General features: G+C 53.7%; 1 protein-coding gene across 1 annotated transcript in view; it reads left to right on the top strand.

Moving 5' to 3' along the window:
- The window catches only part of ALX4 (ALX homeobox 4), a gene marked incomplete at both ends in the record, with an annotated part of 39,880 nt that extends 18,159 nt beyond the window's left edge, over positions 1 to 21,721 (top strand). The window contains 3 exons of the mRNA XM_082660583.1: positions 12,710 to 13,020; positions 19,733 to 19,861; positions 21,392 to 21,721. Coding sequence (XP_082516709.1) covers positions 12,710 to 13,020; positions 19,733 to 19,861; positions 21,392 to 21,721 — 770 coding nt within the window. The remainder of the gene's footprint in view (positions 1 to 12,709; positions 13,021 to 19,732; positions 19,862 to 21,391) is intronic.
- Between the last annotated feature and the right edge of the window lie 229 nt (positions 21,722 to 21,950).

The following is a 21,950-nucleotide window of genomic DNA, read 5'->3' as shown; positions in this document are numbered from 1 at the left end:
ATGAGGCCATGACTAAGGGGAAGCTCTGGGGAGGTTATCGGTGAATGAACAAACAAGTAAACCAAGGAAGGAGCACAATGAATAGATGCAAACCAAGTCACATCATCAGGGAAAAGACAAAAAAAAGAAATTTGGGGCATAAGGGGGCGGACGGAGGGGACCTCGGGGGCTAAAGGCAGTGAAGGCCCTGAGGGACACAGGCTAGTGGGCTTTCTTTTCTTTTTTTCCAATTTTTTTTATTGTAGTAACATACAAGTAATAATAAAATTTACCATCTTAACCATTTTTTTTTTGCGAGGGGGTAGGTGGGCCTCTCACTGTTGTGGCCTCTCCCGTTGCGGAGCACAGGCTCCGGACGCGCAGGCTCAGTGGCCATGGCTCACGGGCCCGGCCGCTCTGCGGCATGTGGGATCTTCTCGGACTGGGGCACGAACCTGTGTCCCCTGCATCAGCAGGCGGACTCCCAACCACTGCGCCACCAGGGAAGCCCCATCTTAACCATTTTTAGGTGTACAGTCCAGTGGTATGAAATACATTCATAATGTTGGGCAACTGTCACCACCATCCATCCTCTTTTCATCTTGTAAAACTGAAACTCTGTCCCCATTAAACACTAACTCCACACCCCCGGGCTCCAGCCCCTGGCAACCATCGTTCTACTTCCTGTTTCTATAAACTTGACTACTCGAGGGACTCATGTAAGTGCTATCATACAGTATTTGCCTTTTTGTGACTGGCTTGTGTCGCTCAACATAGGGTCTTCAGGGCTCATCTGTGTTGTAGCAGGTGTCAGAATTTCCTTCCTTTTTGAGGCTGAATAATACTCCACCGTGTGGCTGGACCAGTTTGCTTCTCCATTCATCTGCCGATGGACACTTAGGTCACTTCCATGGTCCAGCTATTGTCAGTGGGCTTTCTTTTTAAGCCCTTCTCTTTGGATACAAGGAAACCTCGCTCACTTAGACTAATTGTAGGAGGACTGAAATTATAATAGGCTCAAACAATAAAAGGTACTTTTATTACTTTTAAGGTCCGAGAGTAATTTGACCTCAGCTAACAAAATACTGCTTCCTTCGGGCCTTGGAAGAGCATTTAGAAGAACCACGTGCTTTAAGGGGGTCGCCAGTTACTTACGTGGATGGAAATGTGGGTTTCCATAGGGCTGGGGAAGCAAGGTTTGTTCCTAGAGTTGGCTTCTGCCTTGTGATTTTGATTCCAGTGTGCAAGCTCATTTGCAGAGGCCGTGGACAGTGCTGGTGACGGGGAGGAGGGGAGGTTGCTAACTAAACCCCGGTCTGGGTCCTGTTCAAATTATGACAAATGCCGGCTTCAGAACTGGGATTCCTGGATAAAGTGGTTTTCCCGTTTGTCTGCATACTTCTTCTTTTTAAAAGCTTTTTGTTTTGACATATTTTCAGACATCAGAAAAGTTAAATGTAGAATACAAAGAATTCCCAGATCCCCCGACACCGATTCCCCAAATCTTAACGTTTTACTATATTTGTGTTATCACTCTCAATCTCTCTTGTATATATGTATGTATCAATATACATACCTATACACAGATACGTATTCTTTCTTTCTGAACCGTTTAAGAGTAAGTTGCAGACATATGCCTCTTTACCTCGAAATACTTTGGTATTAAGCGGAGAACAAATGCAAATTGAGACCCGGTGTCCGAAAGAAAACAAGAAAGAATTAGCTGGGTGTAAGCTGGGGGATGGAGGGGACCCTGAAAACAAGGTCCCAGGAAAAGGCATGGGTCCACATTTGAGGTCCCAGATGGTCGATGAAGTTCTATCAGGACAGTTTCATCAGGACCAGCACTGAAGGTTGGATGTGATGGGGCAGATGCAGGGGCGTCAGAGAGGAGCCATTCTCCTGTGACTCCCACTTTTTCCCTTCCTCCCTGACCCTGTCTTCTGGCTGTCCCGTCCCAGCCCCACACAGGGTATCCACTCCAGGAGGGCCCAGAGGAACTGCCGCAGGCTTAGGGGTCGGACCTCAGCTCTGCCTCTCACCAGTTGTGTATTCTTAGACAAGTCCTTTACTCCCTCTGGCCTCAGTCTCTGGGGCTGTCAAATGGGCATATTTCACATGGTTGTTGTGAAGAGCAGCAGTGGTGGCATGACAGGTGTGCTAGTACTGGGTAAAGCATGAAGCATCCCAGTGCTAATTCCTTTTCCTTCCTTGGTTCTGGGAGGCGCCCTCCATCCTCTGGACCACAGGAAACCTCCCCACCTCAGTGTGTGGGAAGAACCAAGAGAGCTGTGTGAGAGTAGAGTGATGGAGGAGGGGGTTGCAGCCCCCGCCTCTGCTGACGCTTCCCTGGGGAAGAGCCCACAGAAGAGCTGGCAACAGATCCGACAGCTGCGTGGACAGCCACCTGGGCAAACCTGGGTGTGGGCAGCATTTGCATGGCTCCCTTGTAAGTAGCTAGAAGACCGAGGATTCCCCAGAGTCTCCACGAAGGGAGGTGACTCTGGGGACTCAGGAGCTCAGGTCAGGCCTGGCACCCAGTGGTGGTGACATTCAATGGATTCCTTCTCTCTGAGCCTCAGTTTGCCCATCTGTAAAACGAGGGTGCTGAAGAAAGCCACCGTGTGGGAATTCTGAAGTCAAGAATGTGGAAACCCTCAGAACCAGAGGAGGAAAGAGCGCTTTGGGGAAGGGCAGGGACCCACCTCATCCACCCCTGTGTCCCTTGTAGGGCTGAGACAGCGGCAGACACATAGTAGGACTGAATAACTGCTTGTTTGGCCAACCCTCCCAGGGAGGGCCTGTGCCTTTAACCAAACTTGGAGAAACTTCGTCTGAAGCCGGGACCCTGGGGCATCACCTCTGGCCCCGAGGAACTTAATTGGGACTGCAGTGCCTCCTGGTGGCCAGTGTGAGCCACTGCAGCCTTGATCATGCTGGATTGGGGGTGCTGCCTAAAGCCTTTATGCAGGGACCCGGGAACCTGCCCTGTGAGTGCGCATGGCGTCCCAGGGCCCCGCGACTCCTCCTCAGTCTTGGCTTCCTGTAGGGGCTGCGCCTTCTCCATAACCCCTTCTCTCCTCTCGCTGGCAGGAAATCCGGCAATACTTGTTGACATGAGGAAGCAGAGAAACTAAAAGGTTTGCCCAGGGCCCTAGCAGCAGCGGGGCCACCTTTGGCCCTTCATGCCCCGCCCCGTGGCTGGTTTCTCTGAGCCCCATCATCCCGCAAGGCCCACACACAGCAGTGTGTGCTGAGGGACCGAGGCCCCCCGGCTCCGGAGTTCAGCCCCGTGGCCTTGGGTCCCTTTCCTATGGGCGCCCCATCACCTCAGCAGGGCGTGCAGAGCTGCCCCGGCGCTACCAAAGGCAGAAGGAGCCCGGGCCCAGCTCAGGACCCAGCTGTGCGTCAGGGAGGCCCTGCTCCGAACCGCTCACAGTGGAGTGGGAAGCAGGACCACACACCAGTGCTTTAGAGCAGAGAATCCAGTGTTTAAGAGGTAAGCCCAGCCCCCCGGGGTCAGGGAGGAAGAAGGGGTCGGCCTTGCACTGAACCTTGGAAGCCCAGTAGAAACAATTCAGCAAAGAAGAAATACAACAAATAAAAGGTTAACTTTACTAGTAATAAAAAAACGTAAATTCAAACAAGATTTCACTTCTATCCTTCACACTGGCAAAGATTTTAAAAAACAGTATAATGACTGGTATTGGCCCTGAAGCAGGTGGGCACACGGAGGAAATTGGCAGATTTCTAGAAGACACATTTATCAGAGCTCTTAAGGTGTGACTGTGATCTGACTCGGTATTTCTAGTTCCTGGAGCTTCTTCTAAGGTAATTACCATGAAAGCATCAAGGGATTTAACTGAACGATATTCATCCCAGGCCTGTTATCATTTCAAACAATCAGCGATCCACGTGCCCAACAGGAAAGGACTGATGAAATAAAATAGTTTGTCCGTGTGGTGAGATACTATGCAGCCACTAAAAGATATACAGGACAGTGTTAGGTTAAACAAAGTCTTGTACCAAAAAAAATGTTTCCCTTTTGTGTTTGTGTGTTACCGTTTTCTTCTTTTGGTCTGTCTTGATTTTTTTTTTTAATTTCCATATAGAACATAGATAATTCTATGTAACGAGGGGGGGAAAGCCACAAAATTTACAGAGGAAGATACGCAGGGAGAGGAGGAGTTAGCCAGATGCATGCGGGGCAGAAGGGCATTCCAGTTAGAAGGAAGAGCCCATATGCAGGAATGGGGTAGCCTGAAGCCGCTCGAGCAGTGTACTGGAGGCATGAGGGCAGGTCTGTGGGACCGGAAGCGAGGTGCAGAGGTGGGGTGTGGAAAGATGTAAGTCTGTGAGGAGAACCAGTGTCAGTCCCGCCTGGGGAATCCTGAATGCCACAGTCAGCCTGACTTGAAGAGTTGGCAGATTTAGCAAAAAACTAACAACAAAACCAGGGCGCTCCATTTAATTTGAATTTCAAATAAATAATGAATAAGTTTTAGTATTAGTATGCCTCATCCAATATTTGGGACATACTTACACTTAAAAAATAACTGTTTCTCTGAAATTCTAATTTAACTGAGCACCCTGTATTCTATCTGACCATCCTACTGAGGGCTCTGGGCACCAGTGGAAGGCCTCTAGACAGGCTCACACTAGATGGGATGTGTGCTTTAGACACTCTCTCTGGTTGTAGTTGAGGGCGGTGAGTCTGAGGGCAGAGAAACCAATGAGGTCCACGCTTAAGCCAGAGCTCTGGGAATCTCCAGTATCCAAGAGGCCTCAGAATTAAGGGGCGGGGGGGGGGGGCGGCCCAGTTTGTGAGGACAGTGGCCGATCCCCACCGCGAAAGGGGCCTTTCGCTGAAGCATCCCTACCCTTCCTCCACCCGGCTCCCCCGTGGTGCTCACACCCACCTCCCACATCACACAGCCGAATCCAACACCTGCCAGAGCAGACATCACTCAGGATTCTAATCGCTGCTTCCACATAGCATTTTAAAATGATAAAAGCCATTTCTGGTCATGGTAAGACAAATAGAAAATTAAGTCAGATGAGAAAAAAAAAAGGAACAAAACCCAGATACCAGTATTCTTACCGTTGGAAACCTCTAGTATTTTCTAAGGACAGGTACCCCACCCCTACCTCCCCTTTTTTTCAAAATGAGATTTACTTATTATAACACGAACATCTTTCAGTTACTAAAATGCTGTTCTTTCACATCAGTTCCACTCCTTTTTCATCAAATGTTTATTGAACCCCTTCTGCATACCAGCCACGATAGTAGGCATTAAACAAAAGGGCTAAACAAAACAAGTATATGCAGATATATTCCCTGTTTTATGGAAGAGAGAGAGAGAGACAATAAATAAAGGAAAAGCAAATAGATACAAAATAATGTGTATTAAATGCCAAGAGAGAAACAGTCTGCAGAATAAAATCAGGAAGGATCTTCCAGTTATGGAAATATCGTCCTTTATTTAACCAATCTCCTATTATTGAAAATTTTGGTTATTTTCAGTTTTTCCATATAATAATGCCATGATGAACTTTCTCTCTAGTTAATTCTTTGTGCCCATCCCTAATTCTGTCTTTAGTTTAAATTCCTAGAAGTGAGATTTCTGGGTGAAGACATACAAACTTTTTACTTACTTAGTTTTTCTTTACTATATTTAAACCCAATTTTTAATTTTCTGTATAGTTTACATATTTTTTAATTTTTAAAACAGCATGGTGTAAAATTAAAATGGGGGGGTATTATTTTATGAATTTGAACACATTCCTATACAGACCCACGTACTCACCATCACAACTGGGAAACGAGATAGGATAGTTCTGCACACCAGCCCTTTGTGGTCTAAACCTGCCCCCTCCCCAGCCCTTGGCAACCAGTGATCTGCTCTCCATCCTAGTACTGTTACCTTCCCCAGAATACCATGCGATAAATGAGTCATACACTATATACATTTTGAGACTGGCTTCTTGTACAGACCATCATGCTGTCTTTGAGAGTCCATGCCATTGTTCGTATCACTAGTTGGCTCCTTTTGCCTCTGTAGCATCCCACTGCATGGCTGTTCCACCTGTTAAAAGACATTTGGGTTGTTTCCAGTTTGGCGTGATGATGAGCAAAGCTGCTATATACATTTGCATACACGTTTGCAATGAAAATAAGTCTTTGTTTCTTTAGGGCAAATGCCTAGCAGTGGGATCTCTGGGTCTAGCCATACGAGTATGTTTAATTTTACAAGACAATGCCACGGTGTTTTCCCACCAGCAAAGAATGAGAGTTCCGGGTGCTTCATATCCTCACTATCACTTGGTATCATCAGATTTTTTATTCCCATTGCAATAAGTGTGTAACCATATCTCAAGGGGGGTTTAGTTTGAATATCCCTAGTGGATAATACACTGAGGGGGTCGTCATGCTGATTTCCATGTATATCTTCTTGGGTGAAATGTCCATTTAAATATTTTACCCATCTTTTTTTAGTTTTAACGTTACCGCTAACTAAGCTCCACATTTTAATCAGATTTCACTAGTTTTTCCCTAATGTCCTTTTACTGTTTCAAGACCCTGTCCTGGATACCGCATCACATTTAGTCCTCATGTCTCCTTAGCCTTCTGTGATCTGTGACGGTTTCTCGGACTTTCCTTGTTCTGAGAGGCACATTTAGGGCTTGGGTGGGTGCATGTTGGTGACAGGAGTGCCTAAGTCACCTCGTGGGTGGCTGGCCTGAGCCCTTGAGCTTCCTCTCTACAAACTGGCAGTTCCTCCAGGGCAGGAGCACCGTCCGTCTCTACTGGGTACGCGCTGATAGGCTCCAGGCACGTTTGCTGAAACGCTGCCCCAGTTACTGCTCCCCCTTTGGTGTTATTTCTTGGGCCTGGAGCTAAAACTAGGGACGTCTAAGCTGAACTCTGGACAGAGTCCAGCGGCAAATGAGGTAGGCTGGGGTTATAATCCATGGCTCACCTTTCACCTCTGCCCCCACCCCCGCACGACTGTTTGGACAGCGGTGGGCTTAGTCAGTGCCCTTTAAATAGCATGAAAGGGCCCCACGCTGGCCTGTTTTGTTTAAGGAGGTTGCATCGGCGGTGTGCACACTGCCACAGGGCATGCGGCCGGCTCACCGGAGCACAGAGTAAGCGGCATGTCCCCCACAAAGCAGATGTTCGGAGGAAAATAGATGTAATCAAAAGCACGGAGGATAAAATTACTCAAACCCCTTAGACAGACCCTCCATGTGCAAGGGTACACACACGCACACACGCACGCACGCACCACCCACGTCCATACCCACCCGCGTGTATCTACAGGGTCACGTTCACACCCACACCCACACTCAACAGCACACGTCCGCAGGCACACACGTGCCACTTGTGTGCCTGCCCTTGACCACATGAGCCTGCGCCCTACACAGACCTATCCGCAGGCCACTACGCATGTGTTCCCCGCACCCATGTGCAACTGCAGGCTTCTGCCCCGTGCCTGAGGGCGCACATCCGTGCACGCGGAAGGGATACACACACAGGCCTGCAGCACCCTGTCCCCAAATGGCTTCAGAAGTTCATTCTCTTTAAATCACAGCCATAAAAAAAATTCTCTTGAAATCACAGTCATGAAAAAAAAAATCACGGTTACCTTTGGAAATCTTTCAAGGCCTTTCATGTCAAAAAAAGTTAGTCTAGAGTAGAGTGACACCCTAGGGTGGCTAGAGGTTAAGGGAATGAAGAAAGGGACGAGTGGCTAGAGGTTAAGGGAATGAAGAAAGGTTTCCCGTTTCTCGTTGGATTTCTTGAAATCCAACAGCCAGGGCTGTCCGGCGGCAGACCAGGTGGCTCCCAGAAGAGGCCAGGCCTCCTCCCCAGGGGAGTTCAGGCAGAGGCCCAAGGGCCTTCTGTGGTTCTGATGGAGAATATAACCTCGAACCGAAGAATGCTTCCCACTTCACCAGAAGTGGTCGACGGGAGTCTTTGCCTGGGGTTGTCTGAAGGGCCAGCGTCCCTGCCTCGGGGCAGGCAAGGATGACTCACGGCGTTCTGTGCACATTACTTGACTCCTCTGGGCAGCCTGGGACCTATTTCCAGATCAAGACATTCTCGGGGAAGCTGCAGCTTGCGATTACGTTGTCTTGGGCCACACAGCCTGGGACAAAGCCCGCCCGGGGATCCCTTCCCACTCTGGGCGGGGTGTCAGCATAGCACCAGGCCAGAGTCCACAGGGGGTTGCCCCAGGGAGGATGGGGGGAAGCCAGCCAGGGAGGCAGGTGGCCTGGACCCAAAGGGGCTCTGTCGCTGCTCAGCTTCATGCCAGTGCCGGATGCTATTGGGCCTCAAGAAGGTGGGCCCAGCAGCGGGGCACGCTGGGAGATCCCAGTGGCCTTTTCTCTGTCCCAGTATAGCAGCGCGATGGATGCAGAGCTGGTTCCTGGCAGATGCTGGACTGGGTTTCCTGGGCATTTCAATTCCGGAGCCGCGCTCCGTGAAGCCCATCTCTGTGCTTCTCCTTCTGCCTCCCTGACCCTCTTGCTTGCTGCGTGGAGACATCCTTCCATGTCTGCCTGGTCTTTCTCCTCTCCCTCCTTCTTCCCTCCCTCCTTCCGTCCTCCGTCTTTTCCTCTCTCCCTCGGTGATCTCACCTCCTCCTTCTGTTTCAGCCTCTGCTGGAGGCGTTCGTCACTATGTGCACTTTTCTCATGTATCATCGCCACCTTTCTCCTCAGTGTTTACGGGGATGTGTTCATTCAACAAACATCTCTGCACGTACCCTATAGGTCCTGGCACGCAGCAGGTGCACAGAGGTAGCTGGACAGAGTGAGAGCTCAGTGATGTTTGTTTGTTAGAAATTGTTCGTTGATTCTTCAGTAACCTCTTCCTGCCTGTCTGCTGCCTGTCCCATCCTGGGCTGAGAAAGGACGAATGGCATGAGGTCCCAGCCCACAGGGAACTGATTCTCTAGGAGGAGCTGGACGTTTGGGGTTTGATTATATACTAGTCCGAAAACACAGCCAGTAATTGGATGGCGGGGTCTGTGTGACTGCCCCAGCCTGAGAGGGCTTCCTGGAGGAGCTGGTGCTTGATTGGACCTTGGAGGTCAGCTGGAAAAAAAGGGACATTCCAGGCAGGTGGACAGAGGTGGGGGTGAGGGAGACCAAGGAGGTCAGTGCTTTCCTTTGTTCAGGAGTAATTCAGCCTGAGTCTCAGGCCCCGTTTTCAGTGGCCGTCTTGAGGAGGGAGTCACAGAGCGAGCTGGACCCTGACCAGCGCCAGGCCTCGGGCCACGGTACCAGGTCTCCACCCGGCCCCTCTGGATCATCTAGTTGCAGAGCGATCTGCTGGCTTTGCCCAGAGCCCAACACCATCACCCGTCCCATCCCTGGCACCCACCTGCCTCAGGCAGGCCTGTTAAACTCAGGACCTCCTGCAGAAGAGCGGTGGGAACTGTAATTATTTACTCAGGAGGATGGAAGACGAGAGACGTGGCAGCCCTCTCCAGATGTCCGCAGGGCTGGCTTGGGAAAGGCCCCGGGACGTTTTGAACCAGGACCAATGAGCCAGACCCTACAGGAGACGGGCTGGACCTCAGGACAGATGGTCCAGCTGTCCTGGGGGCGTGAGCTCTCTGTCACCAAAGCCTGGATGGTAGCACTTTGTAGAGATGCTGTGGGGTGGCAGCAGGTGGAAACTGATGCCCTGAGCACCTGGGAGGGACTTCCTTGGCTTGTCGTTCTGACCAGTTGGGTCAGAACCTTGGGGAATTTTCCTTTGTTGTCTAAACGAGGGGCCCAACCTCAGAATTTAAAGCAAGATGATAATAATCAAGATGGAGAGTTGGAAGATTCCTTCCCTCTTCAAGGACCAGAGAAACCTCAGTTTTGCCAGAATTCCTTCATCTCTAAGCCTTTCCAGTGAGCTGACATTTGCCTGGACAGACATGGCCCCATCCTCTCCCCTCTTCTCCCCACTCCAGATCCCAAGGGGAAGGTCCCACTGGTCCCTAAGACGGGAGGGCCAAAGCTGTGACACCAGACAGGGCGTGCCTGCTCCCCGTGCAGATGAGGCTCTGGGACATAAAAGGCATCCTCTGAAGTCTCAGGCAGACTTTGGGAGAGCCGGGACTGCGAACAGATCTCCCATCTCTCGGTCTGGTGGTCTTTGCACACGCCATGCTGTCTCCCCACTCCTGACCCACTCGCTCCCTCCCAGTGGGTGGCTGGAGGGGGGGAACCTGGATTCTTACTCCTCTTCTTGGAAGACTGGACATTCTGCCGCCTCGCCCCGAGCTGAGCCTGGAACCAGCCCACGCTGGGGAGCTTCTCCCAGAGGCCACATCCGCACTCTCTCCTCCTCTGGGGCTGGTCCTTCTGACCCCAGGATGCGCAGACCAAGCCTCTTGGTTATGTGAGGCCCCTGGATTCCTTCTGGTCCTACCTCTCTCCCCAGGAGAGGCCGCGAGACCATGGGTAGGAGTAAAGGACCAACCAAGGGCTGAGAGGCTGCACTCTGTCGCTAATGAGAGCACATTTCCCGCTCTCTCTGGCCTCAGTTTCCCCTGACTTAACATGAGGAGTTTGGTCCCTACCAACACTTGCTTTTTATAACATGGAGCTTCCCCTGCATGGCCCAGCCCCTGCTGTTGTGTGGGGTGGTCCCGATCCCAGGCTGAAGGCCAGAGGATACGGTAAGGGTCTACGGGGTCATGGGATGGGGCCTGGAGAGCAGTGCCAGGGCAGAGGGGGCAGGGGCTGCCCCCCCCCCAAGTCTAGCCTCCAGGAAGTTGCATAACAGAGATGTTTATTTTTGGTGAGGCTGGGTGGGATTTCTTCTCCTTAAAAAAAAAAAACCCAAAACATAAAACTTATTTGTCTGCCAGGAAGATAAATATCTTTGCTGAAAGCTCTTGGCCCGGCTGCCAGCTGCAGCTTGCATGATGCTGTCACCAAAGCCGTGGCGGTCTGCCTGTGTCTGGGCTTACGTGGGTGTCATATGTGATGCCTGAGGGTCAGCCCCCCACCCTGCTGGTATCGACGCTGCCAGTGGCCCTCAAGAACAGCCTCCCAAAGCTGCTTCCAGGCCCACTCTGGGCATTCACCTCCACCCCGATTTCCTCAGTGCCTTGAAGAGGGAGGTGAGAATGACAGAGAGCAAAACGTCCCTCTCAGCTTCCCCAGCAGTAAGAGAGCCCCCAGTGTACGCAGAAAGCCAGGGGCGAGACTGAACCTGAAGCTTCGGCCCTAGGACCCGGACAGGGTTAAGAGACCTGGGCTAGAGGCATGGTCCTGACTTAATGCCCGCTGCTCAGATCTCTTCCTAGAAGAGGAGACCGAGGGTCAGAGTGGTTGGTGCTCACACCGACCACAAATCCTTGTCATAATCAGAGCTTGCGCGTGTGAAACGTTTTGTCAAATGCTCCCCACACATGTCTTATTAATCCTGTATGTTATTTCACTCTACAAGAGTCACAGTCAATGGAATTTGGCTCAGAGAGGTGCTCACACCCCTGCCTCCAGACACCAGTCCAGCGCCCTCCCCACAGCATGTGCACACGCTCCTGCGCTTGGGGCCTCCAGGGAGGGCCTGCCCACTTGGAGGACTTCTCCAGGGTCAGAATCTTCTGCTCACAAGTCTAGACCAGAACTGGGAGTAACTTAATGATACGGGCAGAAGGCTGCCTCGCCGGGACCACGCCGAGTGCTCTGTGTGTCAGCCTTTTTAATCCCACAACTACCCTGTGAGGAAGATCCTACAGGATTCCGCATCCCCATTTTATAGAGGGGGAAACTGAGGCATAAAGAGGTTAGGTGAACTGTCCAAAGCACCCAGCTGGGACTCACACCCCTGGTGCCAGTTCCAGAGCCTGTGCTCTGACCCCTGCCCTGAGGCGAGTGTGTGCCCAGGGTGCTAACTGGGCTCTTTGGACTTGGACAGCTACTTCCCGCTCCACCCTTGACCCTTGTGGGCTGACTGGTCCTTTGCAGCTCTGAGCATCCAGGAATCAGCGGGCAGAGCCCCGTTCTGTTAGACAGCAGTGGCTGTGGGCCTGGGCCGTGAGCTTTGTGTAAGTCTGCTGGGTCCCCCGTGTCAGCATCCTGGGCGTGTTAGGGGGAGGTGCCCCACTTCCTTAGTAAACATGCCCCCCCACCTGGAGGGGCAGGTCACCACTTGGAAAATAGGTGAGACCAGTGTGGAGGGTGCCGGGACAGGACCCCTCAGCGCTGGATTCTTGGGCAGAGTCTCCAGAGCCCCTGCTGAACCCCAAACAGGACCAGGCCAGGAAAGGCGGGGCCTCTCCTCCTCACTCCAAGCCCAGTTGGGCCAGATATGGCTGCTGACTAAGTTTTCCTTCCCACTCTGGGAGTCCGAGGCACTGAGTCAGCAACCTCGACGCCCGAAGAAGTGCTGGCAAAGGGAGTCCTTCTAGAGGGAGGAGCCCAGGGTCAGTGGGGTGGAGATTAAATGTTATAGAGGTCAGATTGGCTGACCCAGAGTCATAGGACATTGGTGCGGAAAGGAGCCCATGCTGAGATGAGGACAGAGAGGGTCAGAGACTCGCCCAAGGTCACACAGCATGTTAATGGCAAGCCAGGGTTAGAACCTGGGCCTCCTGACCTCGCATCCAATACTTCCCTGAGAGGGCAAAGGCAAGGGATGGCTCCCCGGTCCCTCCCTCCTCTCATGTTTGGTTCAGCCACTGGTTTTTGACCTTCTTTCCTCCCCCCTCAGCCAAAGAGAGCTCCCTGGGTGAGCCAGAGTTGCCGCCCGACTCTGACACCGTGGGGATGGACAGCAGCTACCTCAGCGTGAAGGAGGCTGGGGTGAAGGGGCCCCAGGACCGGGCCAGCACCGACCTCCCCAGCCCACTGGAGAAGGCGGACTCCGAGAGCAACAAGGGCAAGAAGCGGCGGAACCGAACGACCTTCACCAGCTACCAGCTGGAGGAGCTGGAGAAAGTCTTCCAGAAGACCCACTACCCCGACGTGTACGCGCGGGAGCAGCTGGCCATGAGGACCGACCTCACCGAGGCCCGCGTGCAGGTCAGTGAAGGCGCCTGGGAGGGCGCGGGAGAGCAGGGCCTGCCCTTGGGATGGTGGCCGGAGCTGGGACCGCCTGACTGTCCCCGGTCAGGCCAGGGCTTTCTCCACTTCGGTGCAAGGAGCCCACCCCTCACGCCCCGGCTCCAACCAGAGCAAGTCGGCTTTCACTCACTTCACTGTCTGGCCTCTTGCTCTGGTTGGAGCTGGGGCGAAGCTCCCAGTGGACGGGCAGGACGCCTGTAAGCTGTACTTCTGAGTTCTACGTAGTGTGGGAGTCCAGGCCCTTTCATGAAGGAGAAGGTAACTGGTCTCTGCTCTGGAAGGCCTATCTCTTAGAAAGGAAACAGGACGAACTTAAATACATCCGTAGCAGCCCCGTGGGCAGAAACAGAGACAACCCAGATCTTCTTTTTGCCCAGGATGGCTGCCTCGTCCTCCATCTTGCAGGTTCCAACTCAGTATGCCTCCTCTGAGAAGTCTTCCCGACCACCATGGCTAAAGAAGGGGCCGCCACCATCACCCGACCACCAAAACACTCAACCCAGCACAACCCGACAGAGCTCAACACAGGCCAGCAGAGCCCAGCACAACACAACACAGCACAACCTAAACCAACACAGCTCAACCCAACACAGCTCAACACAGGCCAGCAGAACCCAAATCAACACAGCTCAACTCAACAGAGCTCAACACAGCTCAACACAGGCCAGCAGAGCCCAACACAACACAACACAACATAACCTAAACCAGCACAGCTCAACATAGGCCAGCACAGCCCAACACAACACAACACAGCACAACCTAAACCAACACAGCTCAACCCAACACAGCTCAACACAACCCAGCATAACCCAAACCAACACAGCTCAACTCAACAGAACTCAACACAGCTCAACACAGTACAACCCAGCACAGCACAACACAATATAACCTAAACCAACACAGCTCAACAGAACTCAACACAGCTCAACACAGCCTGTCAGAGCCCAACACAACACAGCATAACGTAAACCAACAGAGCTCAACCCAACACAGCCCAACAGAGCTCAATGCAACCCAACAGAGGCCGACACAACACAACATAACCTAACCCAACACAGCTCAACACAACCCAACACAACATGACACAGCTCAACACAGTAACAGAACCCACCAAAACCGACACAACACAACAAAACCTAACACAGCTCAGCCCAACCCAACACAACTCAACCCAAATTAACACAAAACAACACAAGCAAACCAGGTCAGCTTCTACCACATTGTCCTATTTTATCTTTTTTATAGAATTTATGACGGCTTAAAATATTTTATCTGTTTGTCTCCTCTCACTGGAATATGAGCTCCTTGAGGGCAGGTACTGTCTGTTGTTCAACACTGTATTCCTACCAATTAGAGAAGGCCGAACTCAGAGCAACAAAGGCAAAAAATAAACATACGTGGACCAACTGACCTCCTTTGACCACAGAGGTGTGTCTTCCCTCCCTGCATGAAATTACAGCAGAGAAAGAACCAGAAAGGAATCAAAGTCCTCTAAGTACCCCAGACACAGCTTCAGCGTAACACAGAATAAACGTCATGTTCAGCCTGCCTTTCCAACCCAGAGCATGTTAGAAACAGCAAACCAGGTGTTGGCAGATAGCTATTTTCCCCCTCCTGTGGGCTGTGGAAATCAACAGCTTCAGAGCAAAGAGGAGTTTTTTTAAAACAAGCAGCACAGTTCAGATCAGCTCAGCACAGCTCTGCTCAGGTCTTTTCAGCACCAGAACAAAAAGCCCTGTTACTTCGCAGACCCCAAGGGCACCTTCTCTTGCATTTGTTCACTAGAGAATCTTCAGCAGTGTTTCTAAGGCATCAATAAAAGGTTCATCAGTCTCAACCATGCTCTGTTTAAAAAGGCAGAGGCATTTGTAATACGGTCCAGACACGTTTTCATCTAAAATGGCTAATGTGGGGGACTTCCCTGCTGGTCCAGTGGTTAAGACTCGACGCTTCCACTGCAGGGGGCTCGGGTTAGATCCCTGGTTGCGGAACTAAGATCCCACATGCCATGCGGCGCAGCCAAAAATTAAAAATAATAATAATAAAATAGAGTAAAATAAAATAAAATGGCTAATGTGAAAAGGCACTGGTAGTTGTCAGTGAATACACAGCCATCCAGAAACAGCAGGAACCCGAGGGCGTTCTGAACAGTCAGGTCGTTTATCTGTAAATTCCCAAAAACAAGCTTCCCGGTTTATTCCTCTCCAGTTCGCAGTAAGTGTTTGGGGAAGAAAGGCAGGGCAGCTGAGGCCTCACTGTGATTCCAGAAACCTTCTCACACCCATTGTCCCACCTGAGTCATGCGACTTCCTGGTGCCTCAAGAGTCTGGACAGGAGCCACAGCATCTGGCCTCAGCTCAGCCAATGGATTTGGGAGGAGCTAAAGGAGTAGGTGGAGAGCCGGTGGCTGTTATGGGGCATTCCTGTAGATGCTGTGTTTGTGTGAAGCAAACCGTTCATTTTCTGTGCAGTGCACATGTGTGCACATGTGTGCGCACGTGTGTGTCCCTAACAAATGGACAGGGGTGCCAAGAAGTAAAATTCACTTAGTATCAAAAGAAGGATGGTCCTTCTAGTACAACACATGGAAATGACACTGGGGTACGTTTTACATTTTTCAGGCACCACAATGGAGTGCTAAACTGGAGCGCTCTCCCTGCATACACACACACAGACACACACTCACACACAAACACACACACACATTTATGCCTACTTGCAAAAAGGAGCTGGGGCAGCTTACAATTAAAGGTTTATTATTTTCATCTAAGAACAAGAACAAAGTCATGAAATGGGAAGGTATTTATGTCAAAGATCTAGACTAAGGATCATATTTGCCACTGAGCGCAAATTTCAACCCTGAGCTTCCTGGCAGCCAAGGCAGAAAGGGAAACTCTAATGTGTGCATATCTTATCATCTAAGGGAAGGGCCATAGAAGTATAGAATGCTAGTGCTGGAAAGGATCACCTGGTCCTCTCATTTGATATCAAGGAAGAAGAGGCCCAGAGGCAGGAAGCGATCACCTGTGATCAGGTGACTCAGGAAAGGTGATTCAGTGGCAGTGCTGAGAATAGAATGTGGGACCCTGAGTTCCAGCCCAGTGCTTCTTTTACTTTAGTTTGCTGTAGCAGGACACATGCCAGGTTGTTCTGAGACTTTTCTTTGTATAAAGGCAGCAGGGTGGGTGGGACTGTCATGTATGTCAGACCTCTGGGTTGAGCCTGGCAGTGCCCCAGGGATGGGGGATGTGGGGATGGATCTCCCTGCTTGCCTCTGCTGAGTTTGTTTAGGGCCCGTGCTCAGCTGGTGGGAAGCCAGGTGCCTGGCGTAGAGTGGCAGTGGGGACAGGGAGGGGGTGATGGGGGCCCCGAGATGGACCTTTCCTGGGAAGAAGCCCGGGGCTTGGCCCCGCTCCAGGGGGCTGCAGGGGCCTCTCCCTGCTGTCTGGGACTCCAGTCTCCGCAGCTGGTGTCTGAAGAAAATAAGACAGAGGCCTCCCTGCGCTGGGCCACCCTGCCCTGGCCCAACATGGGCTGCGGTTAGCAAGGACCCTGCCAAGATGGTTGGTTCCTCGGGGAGAGGCCTGTGCTGAGCGGGCCCGGGCTGGGGTGGGCTGGGAGCAGGGTGGTCCTGGGCCTTGCAGTCCCCCTTCCTTCTGGGGTTGCACAGTGGAGACAGGCCTAGGGCCACAGAGCCTGAGGCACGGAGCACCTACGGGGGCAGCTGTCACAGCCCCAGGCCCCAAGGGTCAGAAGTGGAAGGATGCTCTGAGTCTCAGGACCCTTGGATGTGAGCACAGAAGGGGCCCGCGAGGATACCCCTGCCGCCACCCGATTGAGGTGTGAGGAGGCCGAGGACCAGGAGGCTGACTTAGCTTAAGCCTCATCTGGGCAGAAAACCTCCAGCCTTGTATGCAGGGTAAGGCCCAGGGAGGAAAGACCCGGAGGAGAGAGTGGAGGTGGGCAGCTCTTCTCCCATCGGCCTGCTCCACGCAGCTGTGCCGCCTCCCACGATCTCCATCTTTAGCCCTCAAATAAATCCCTCAGCCTGACCCTCTTCCACTCCCTCCCCAAGACAGTGCTCTCTCAGCTGCCTCTCCCCCGGGCTCATCTATCTTCCCGGAGAACCCAGGTCTCCCCTCTCCCCCGCCTCTTCCCCCGCGCTCACCTCCAGCCACCACCACGCACTCCGTCTCCCCCCACTCTGCTCCTCCCCTCAACCCCAGGCCCCCCCACCCCATGCAGGATACTGGGCTGCCTCCTTCCCCATCCGTGTCCCTCCCAGCCCAGCCCACGCCTGCGTGTCACCTCCACCAGCACCTCTGGATCCCACCACGGGACCGAGTCCACAGAGACTCAACAGCAACCCCCCAGTGGCAGACACGTCACCTTTTTCTAGCCTTCTCCCCGGCCTCAAAGAAAGAAAGCAGTCATATATCTAGATGCCTCCAGTGGGCTTCTCCCCTCCCGCTGGCCTCCCCCTCAGAGAACCCTGGGGGGCTGAGGAAGGAGCGGAAAGACTGAGCTAAGCCTGCAGGAAATTAAACATGAAATGAAAACAAGCGCCTCTGATTCATTCTCTCATCCTGCCCCCAGTCCCCCATTCCAGACCACCGATAAAGGGGGATCCCGTTTCAGCGGCACAGAGAGGAGACCCGATCTGCCCTTGGCTCCCAGTGGGCGGCCTGGGCCCGGACCCCAGGAGCCCCAGGAGGACAGGAAGCCCCGGGAGGCTGTGGGGCAGCGGCTGAGACTCCAGCCCAAGAGAGGGCCGGCTCCGGGGGTGGGGGTGGGGGACCCAGGAGAGCACCTCTCCTACACCAGAGTCAAGACAGGAAACAGTGACGCTGAAAGAGATGCCAGCAGCGCTCTGTGTGTGTGTGTGTGTGACACTCATGCTTGTGTACTGGGACGAGCTGCAGCCTCACCCTCCCTCCTCACCCCCACTCTCCGCACACTAACATGGGCCACACACAACCCCCCCCCCCCAGTCTTTTCTGACTTCTTTCTTCTAGCAAAAGACAGCAAGGAAGGTCAGGAGCTATAAGATAAACAAGTGTGAAGTACTCTAAAAACTCTGTGACAGCATTTCCCATCTAGCTCACCTGCTGCCCTCAGAGGCACCACCCCTGGAAAGAGGTCAGCACAGATATTGGCCCCATTTTCCAGATGCAGAAACTGAGGCCAGTGGTTATGCCAGGCACCCCAGTGGGCACCCATGGGCGAGCAGCCTCTATGCTGCCGCATGGTGAATCCGTCCAGGCCTCAGGCCCAGCTCCCTCCCCCTCGTCCGAGGAAGCTCCATGCTCTCAGCAAGACTGCTGGCGGGGGCGGTGTGCTGTTCGAGGTGTGCCCACGTGCACCTCAGTCAGCAGCGGGTAGGTGCACATCAAGCTGCCAGGAATCTCCCTCCACGGAGCTCAGAGGTCTGCCCTGGACTCAGCTTGAAGCCCTTTCTGGCTTGGAAGCTGAGCCCTGCTCACTCCCCCTCTCCCACCCTCCCCTGTCCCCGTCACCCCCTCCCCAGATCCCAAGTCACTGGCAGGAGTGACAGATCCCAAGGCGAGCTCCTGCCCCTGAGCCTTAGGAAAGTTCTCAGCCTGCCAGAAACTTTGCTCCTGCAAAAGGAAAAGGACCCACCCCACCCCCACCCCCATGGCCAGAGACCCTGGCTCACACACCTGACTCAGAGCCCGCCCTCCCCATCCAGTACCTGGTCAGGTCACGCCAACACCCACCCCCATGCTCAGTGACAGGCGGGCCTCCTCTCCTCCTCGGCACCAGGCTACTCTTCAGCCTGAGATTTTGCAGCAGCTGCCTCTCTTCGAGGCACCGTGGCGACCCCCTCCACCTGGCATTTGCGGCCCCCCACAATCTGGCTCCCACCTCCATGGTCCTTTCCCTCCCATCACTCCCCCAACTGGCAGCGTGGCCTCCCGAGGTCTCCTGAGTGTGCCCTGCTGTTTCTAAACTCGGCCTGGACTTCCGTCCCTCCAGCCAGCACTCGGAGCCCAGCCCCAGCCTTCCCTCCGCAAAGCCGTCCCTGACTGCCTCTGGAGCCCGACGGAACCCCTGTCCCCCAGAGAATCTTTAACCCAGGGTGTTCTGAGCTGGGAGACTCTTTCCGACAGAAGTCTGCACAGAGGATTCAGGAAGTGGGAATCCTGAACCTGGGTGGAGAGGTCCCAGGAAGCCCAGACCTTTTGGAAAATGATGGCAAACCACATGTGTGCGATCGTCCAAGAGAATGATTTTCTGGGTGAGCGCTCACAGCTCTTATCAGATTCTCCCCAGGAGTCTGTGGCCCCAGTGGATCAGGCCGCCCCCCATGCTGGGGTTGGTTAGATGACCGCTAAGATGACTAGTGGCGTGTGTTTTGTGTGTGTGACACTTGCCTGCTCTAGATTCTGAAGCTTAGAAAAATGAAGCTACTGGCCCAAGATCAGGCCCACATGATAAACTGGAATAAAGTGCCTTCCAGGCTCTCAACGTCTATCATTCTAGATTGTAAACTCTTGAGGATAAAGGCCGAGGCGGACACATTACCTGTACCCCCATGGCCTCGACCCTACACTGCAACTGGTAAGACTCAAGGGAAAGGCTGGCACTGCCCGAAGGCGGGGCCTCCAGCTCCTGGCCTGACCCCCGTGACAACTGCTCTGTCCTGCAGGTCTGGTTCCAGAACCGGAGGGCCAAGTGGAGGAAGAGGGAGCGTTTTGGGCAGATGCAGCAGGTTCGAACCCACTTCTCCACGGCCTACGAGCTGCCCCTCCTCACCCGAGCGGAGAACTATGCCCAGGTACGTGCCTGTCCCCAGCCCCTCACGCTCTGAGAAGGGGCGCCGTCCCCGGAAAGAGTACTCAGGGCGTGTGCGTTTCTCCAGAATGTGGGAGGCCCGGAGCTCCTTCTGTCCGACGTAAGTGTTGACCCAGCCTTGGCTGGACTTCAGGGAAGGAAGCCCGGGGCGGTGAGAGTGGCTTTTTCTTCTGCCCCTTTGGCCACTTGCGCTGTGAGCATCAGAACCGAGGAAGCTTTGCTGAAGGCCAGGGGGGCCTCCGGGCCCCCGGGAGCCACTCCGAGTGTTTCCTAGGAGAGGGGTCCTAAAGCCTGGAGGCCTTGAGGCAGGGCTGGAATGAACATGGAATCCTTAGTCATCCCAGCTCCAGAGCTTTCTCACTACAGGCAAGTCACAAGCTCTCTGAGCCTCGTTTCTTCACCTGTGAATTGGGCTTTAAAAAGCATCTGCCTCAACTCTTTTACGAGGTTGTTCGAAGGTCTAAATTAGATTGTGCAAAAGTGCTTTGTGACTTATCCAGTTTCAGAAAGGTTGTTTTGCGTGTTCACGGCTCTCCCAGGAGTCTGTCCCATCTTCTCCCATCCCCACCAGAGCATGTTCCTCCATGGCTGTCAGTCATTCCCTCGTCCTGGGGCATTTGAGTCCTCAGTGGGATGCAAAGGGACGAGAAGTAGTGTGAGTAAAGTCAGGCAGCCTGGACACTTGGACGGATGTAATTTTGGCTGAGTCCCCAGTTCTATCTCCCCATAAACGCTGAGAGGAAAATGGGTCCAGAGGTGGAAGCTGGGGAGGGAAGGGATTACAGCTGCACAGATAGAAGACAACATGTCCAGGTCGACCCCACCTGCTGCCTGAACACCTTCCATGTGCCCCCCCACCTCACCCCACCCCCAGCCCGGCTCCATCCCTCCCCTCACCACCTCCTGAGGCAGCCCTTTCAGTCCCGGAAGTTACTTCTGAAGCCTCAAGGGCTCGAGCCCCTGGAAGGCCCCCGCTGTCCACCCCATCCCCTCCACACCACAGCCTGCAAGCCCACAGCCCATGTTCCCAGTGCCAGAGCTCTCTGGGTTCACGTCAGCTCCCGTCTATCAAGTCTCGAGGGCCTGCCAGGCCTGGGGAAGAGCCAGAGACGAGTGAGACAGTCGCTGACCCTAGCGGTCCACGGATGCAGAGACAAAGTCTGCATCTGCCTTTAAGTTGCGGGCTGCCCTCAGCTGGTGAGCTGTGTCCCCAGGACAGCCCTTTCACTAGACGCTTGATGAAATTTCAAGTTTAAAACGGAACCTCTGTCTGCCGCTCGCTCGCCTGGCCCTGGGAACAGAGGAGCCAGAGCCTAAAAGCCAAAGGCTCCTAAGGGGCTAGATGGCCATAAAGGTTTTGAGAGGCTCCCAAGTAAAGGCTCCGGAATGGTTTCATCATCAGGGTGGGCTCGTAAGTGAGGAGAGGTCATCCGTGGGGGAGGGGAAAGCCCCGATGTACTCCCGCACCCCAGCCCCCGCCAGCCTGTGACATCTCTGCCTCCCCTCTCCCCAGATTCAGAACCCGTCCTGGATCAGCAACAACGGGGCTGCCTCACCAGTGCCAGCGTGCGTGGTCCCCTGTGACCCTGTGCCCGCCTGCATGTCCCCTCACGCTCACCCCCCCGGCTCTGGGGCCAGCGGCGTCACCGACTTCCTGGGTGTCTCTGGGGCTGGCAGCCACGTGGGCCAGACGCACATGGGCAGCCTGTTTGGAGCCGCGGGCCTCAACCCGGGCCTCAACGGCTACGAGCTCAACGGTGAGCCAGACCGCAAGACGTCGAGCATCGCGGCCCTCCGCATGAAGGCCAAGGAGCACAGCGCGGCCATCTCCTGGGCCACATGACAGAGCACCCCCGTCCCATCCCCGTGCCCTCCCCCATCTCGGGGCACTGGCCACGCCCATGCTTCCCAGGCCCCCAGCCCCCCATTCGACTTTCCTCTTAGGAACCTGGCCCGGGGCCGGGGTCCTGACCCTCAGCACTTTCCGCCGCCCCAAGTCTGAGGCCCCGTGGACTGTTGGGAGGGAGGGGGCAGCAGACACTGAGGCCGAGCCCCCTGCTCCCGGCCAGAGG

Source organism: Grampus griseus, assembly GCF_964374135.1.
Source record: "Grampus griseus genome assembly, chromosome: 8".
NCBI classification, from domain to species: Eukaryota; Metazoa; Chordata; class Mammalia; order Artiodactyla; family Delphinidae; genus Grampus; species Grampus griseus.
The sequence above is the reverse complement of the archived record's forward strand: the minus strand, read 5'-3'. Positions and strand labels throughout refer to the sequence as shown.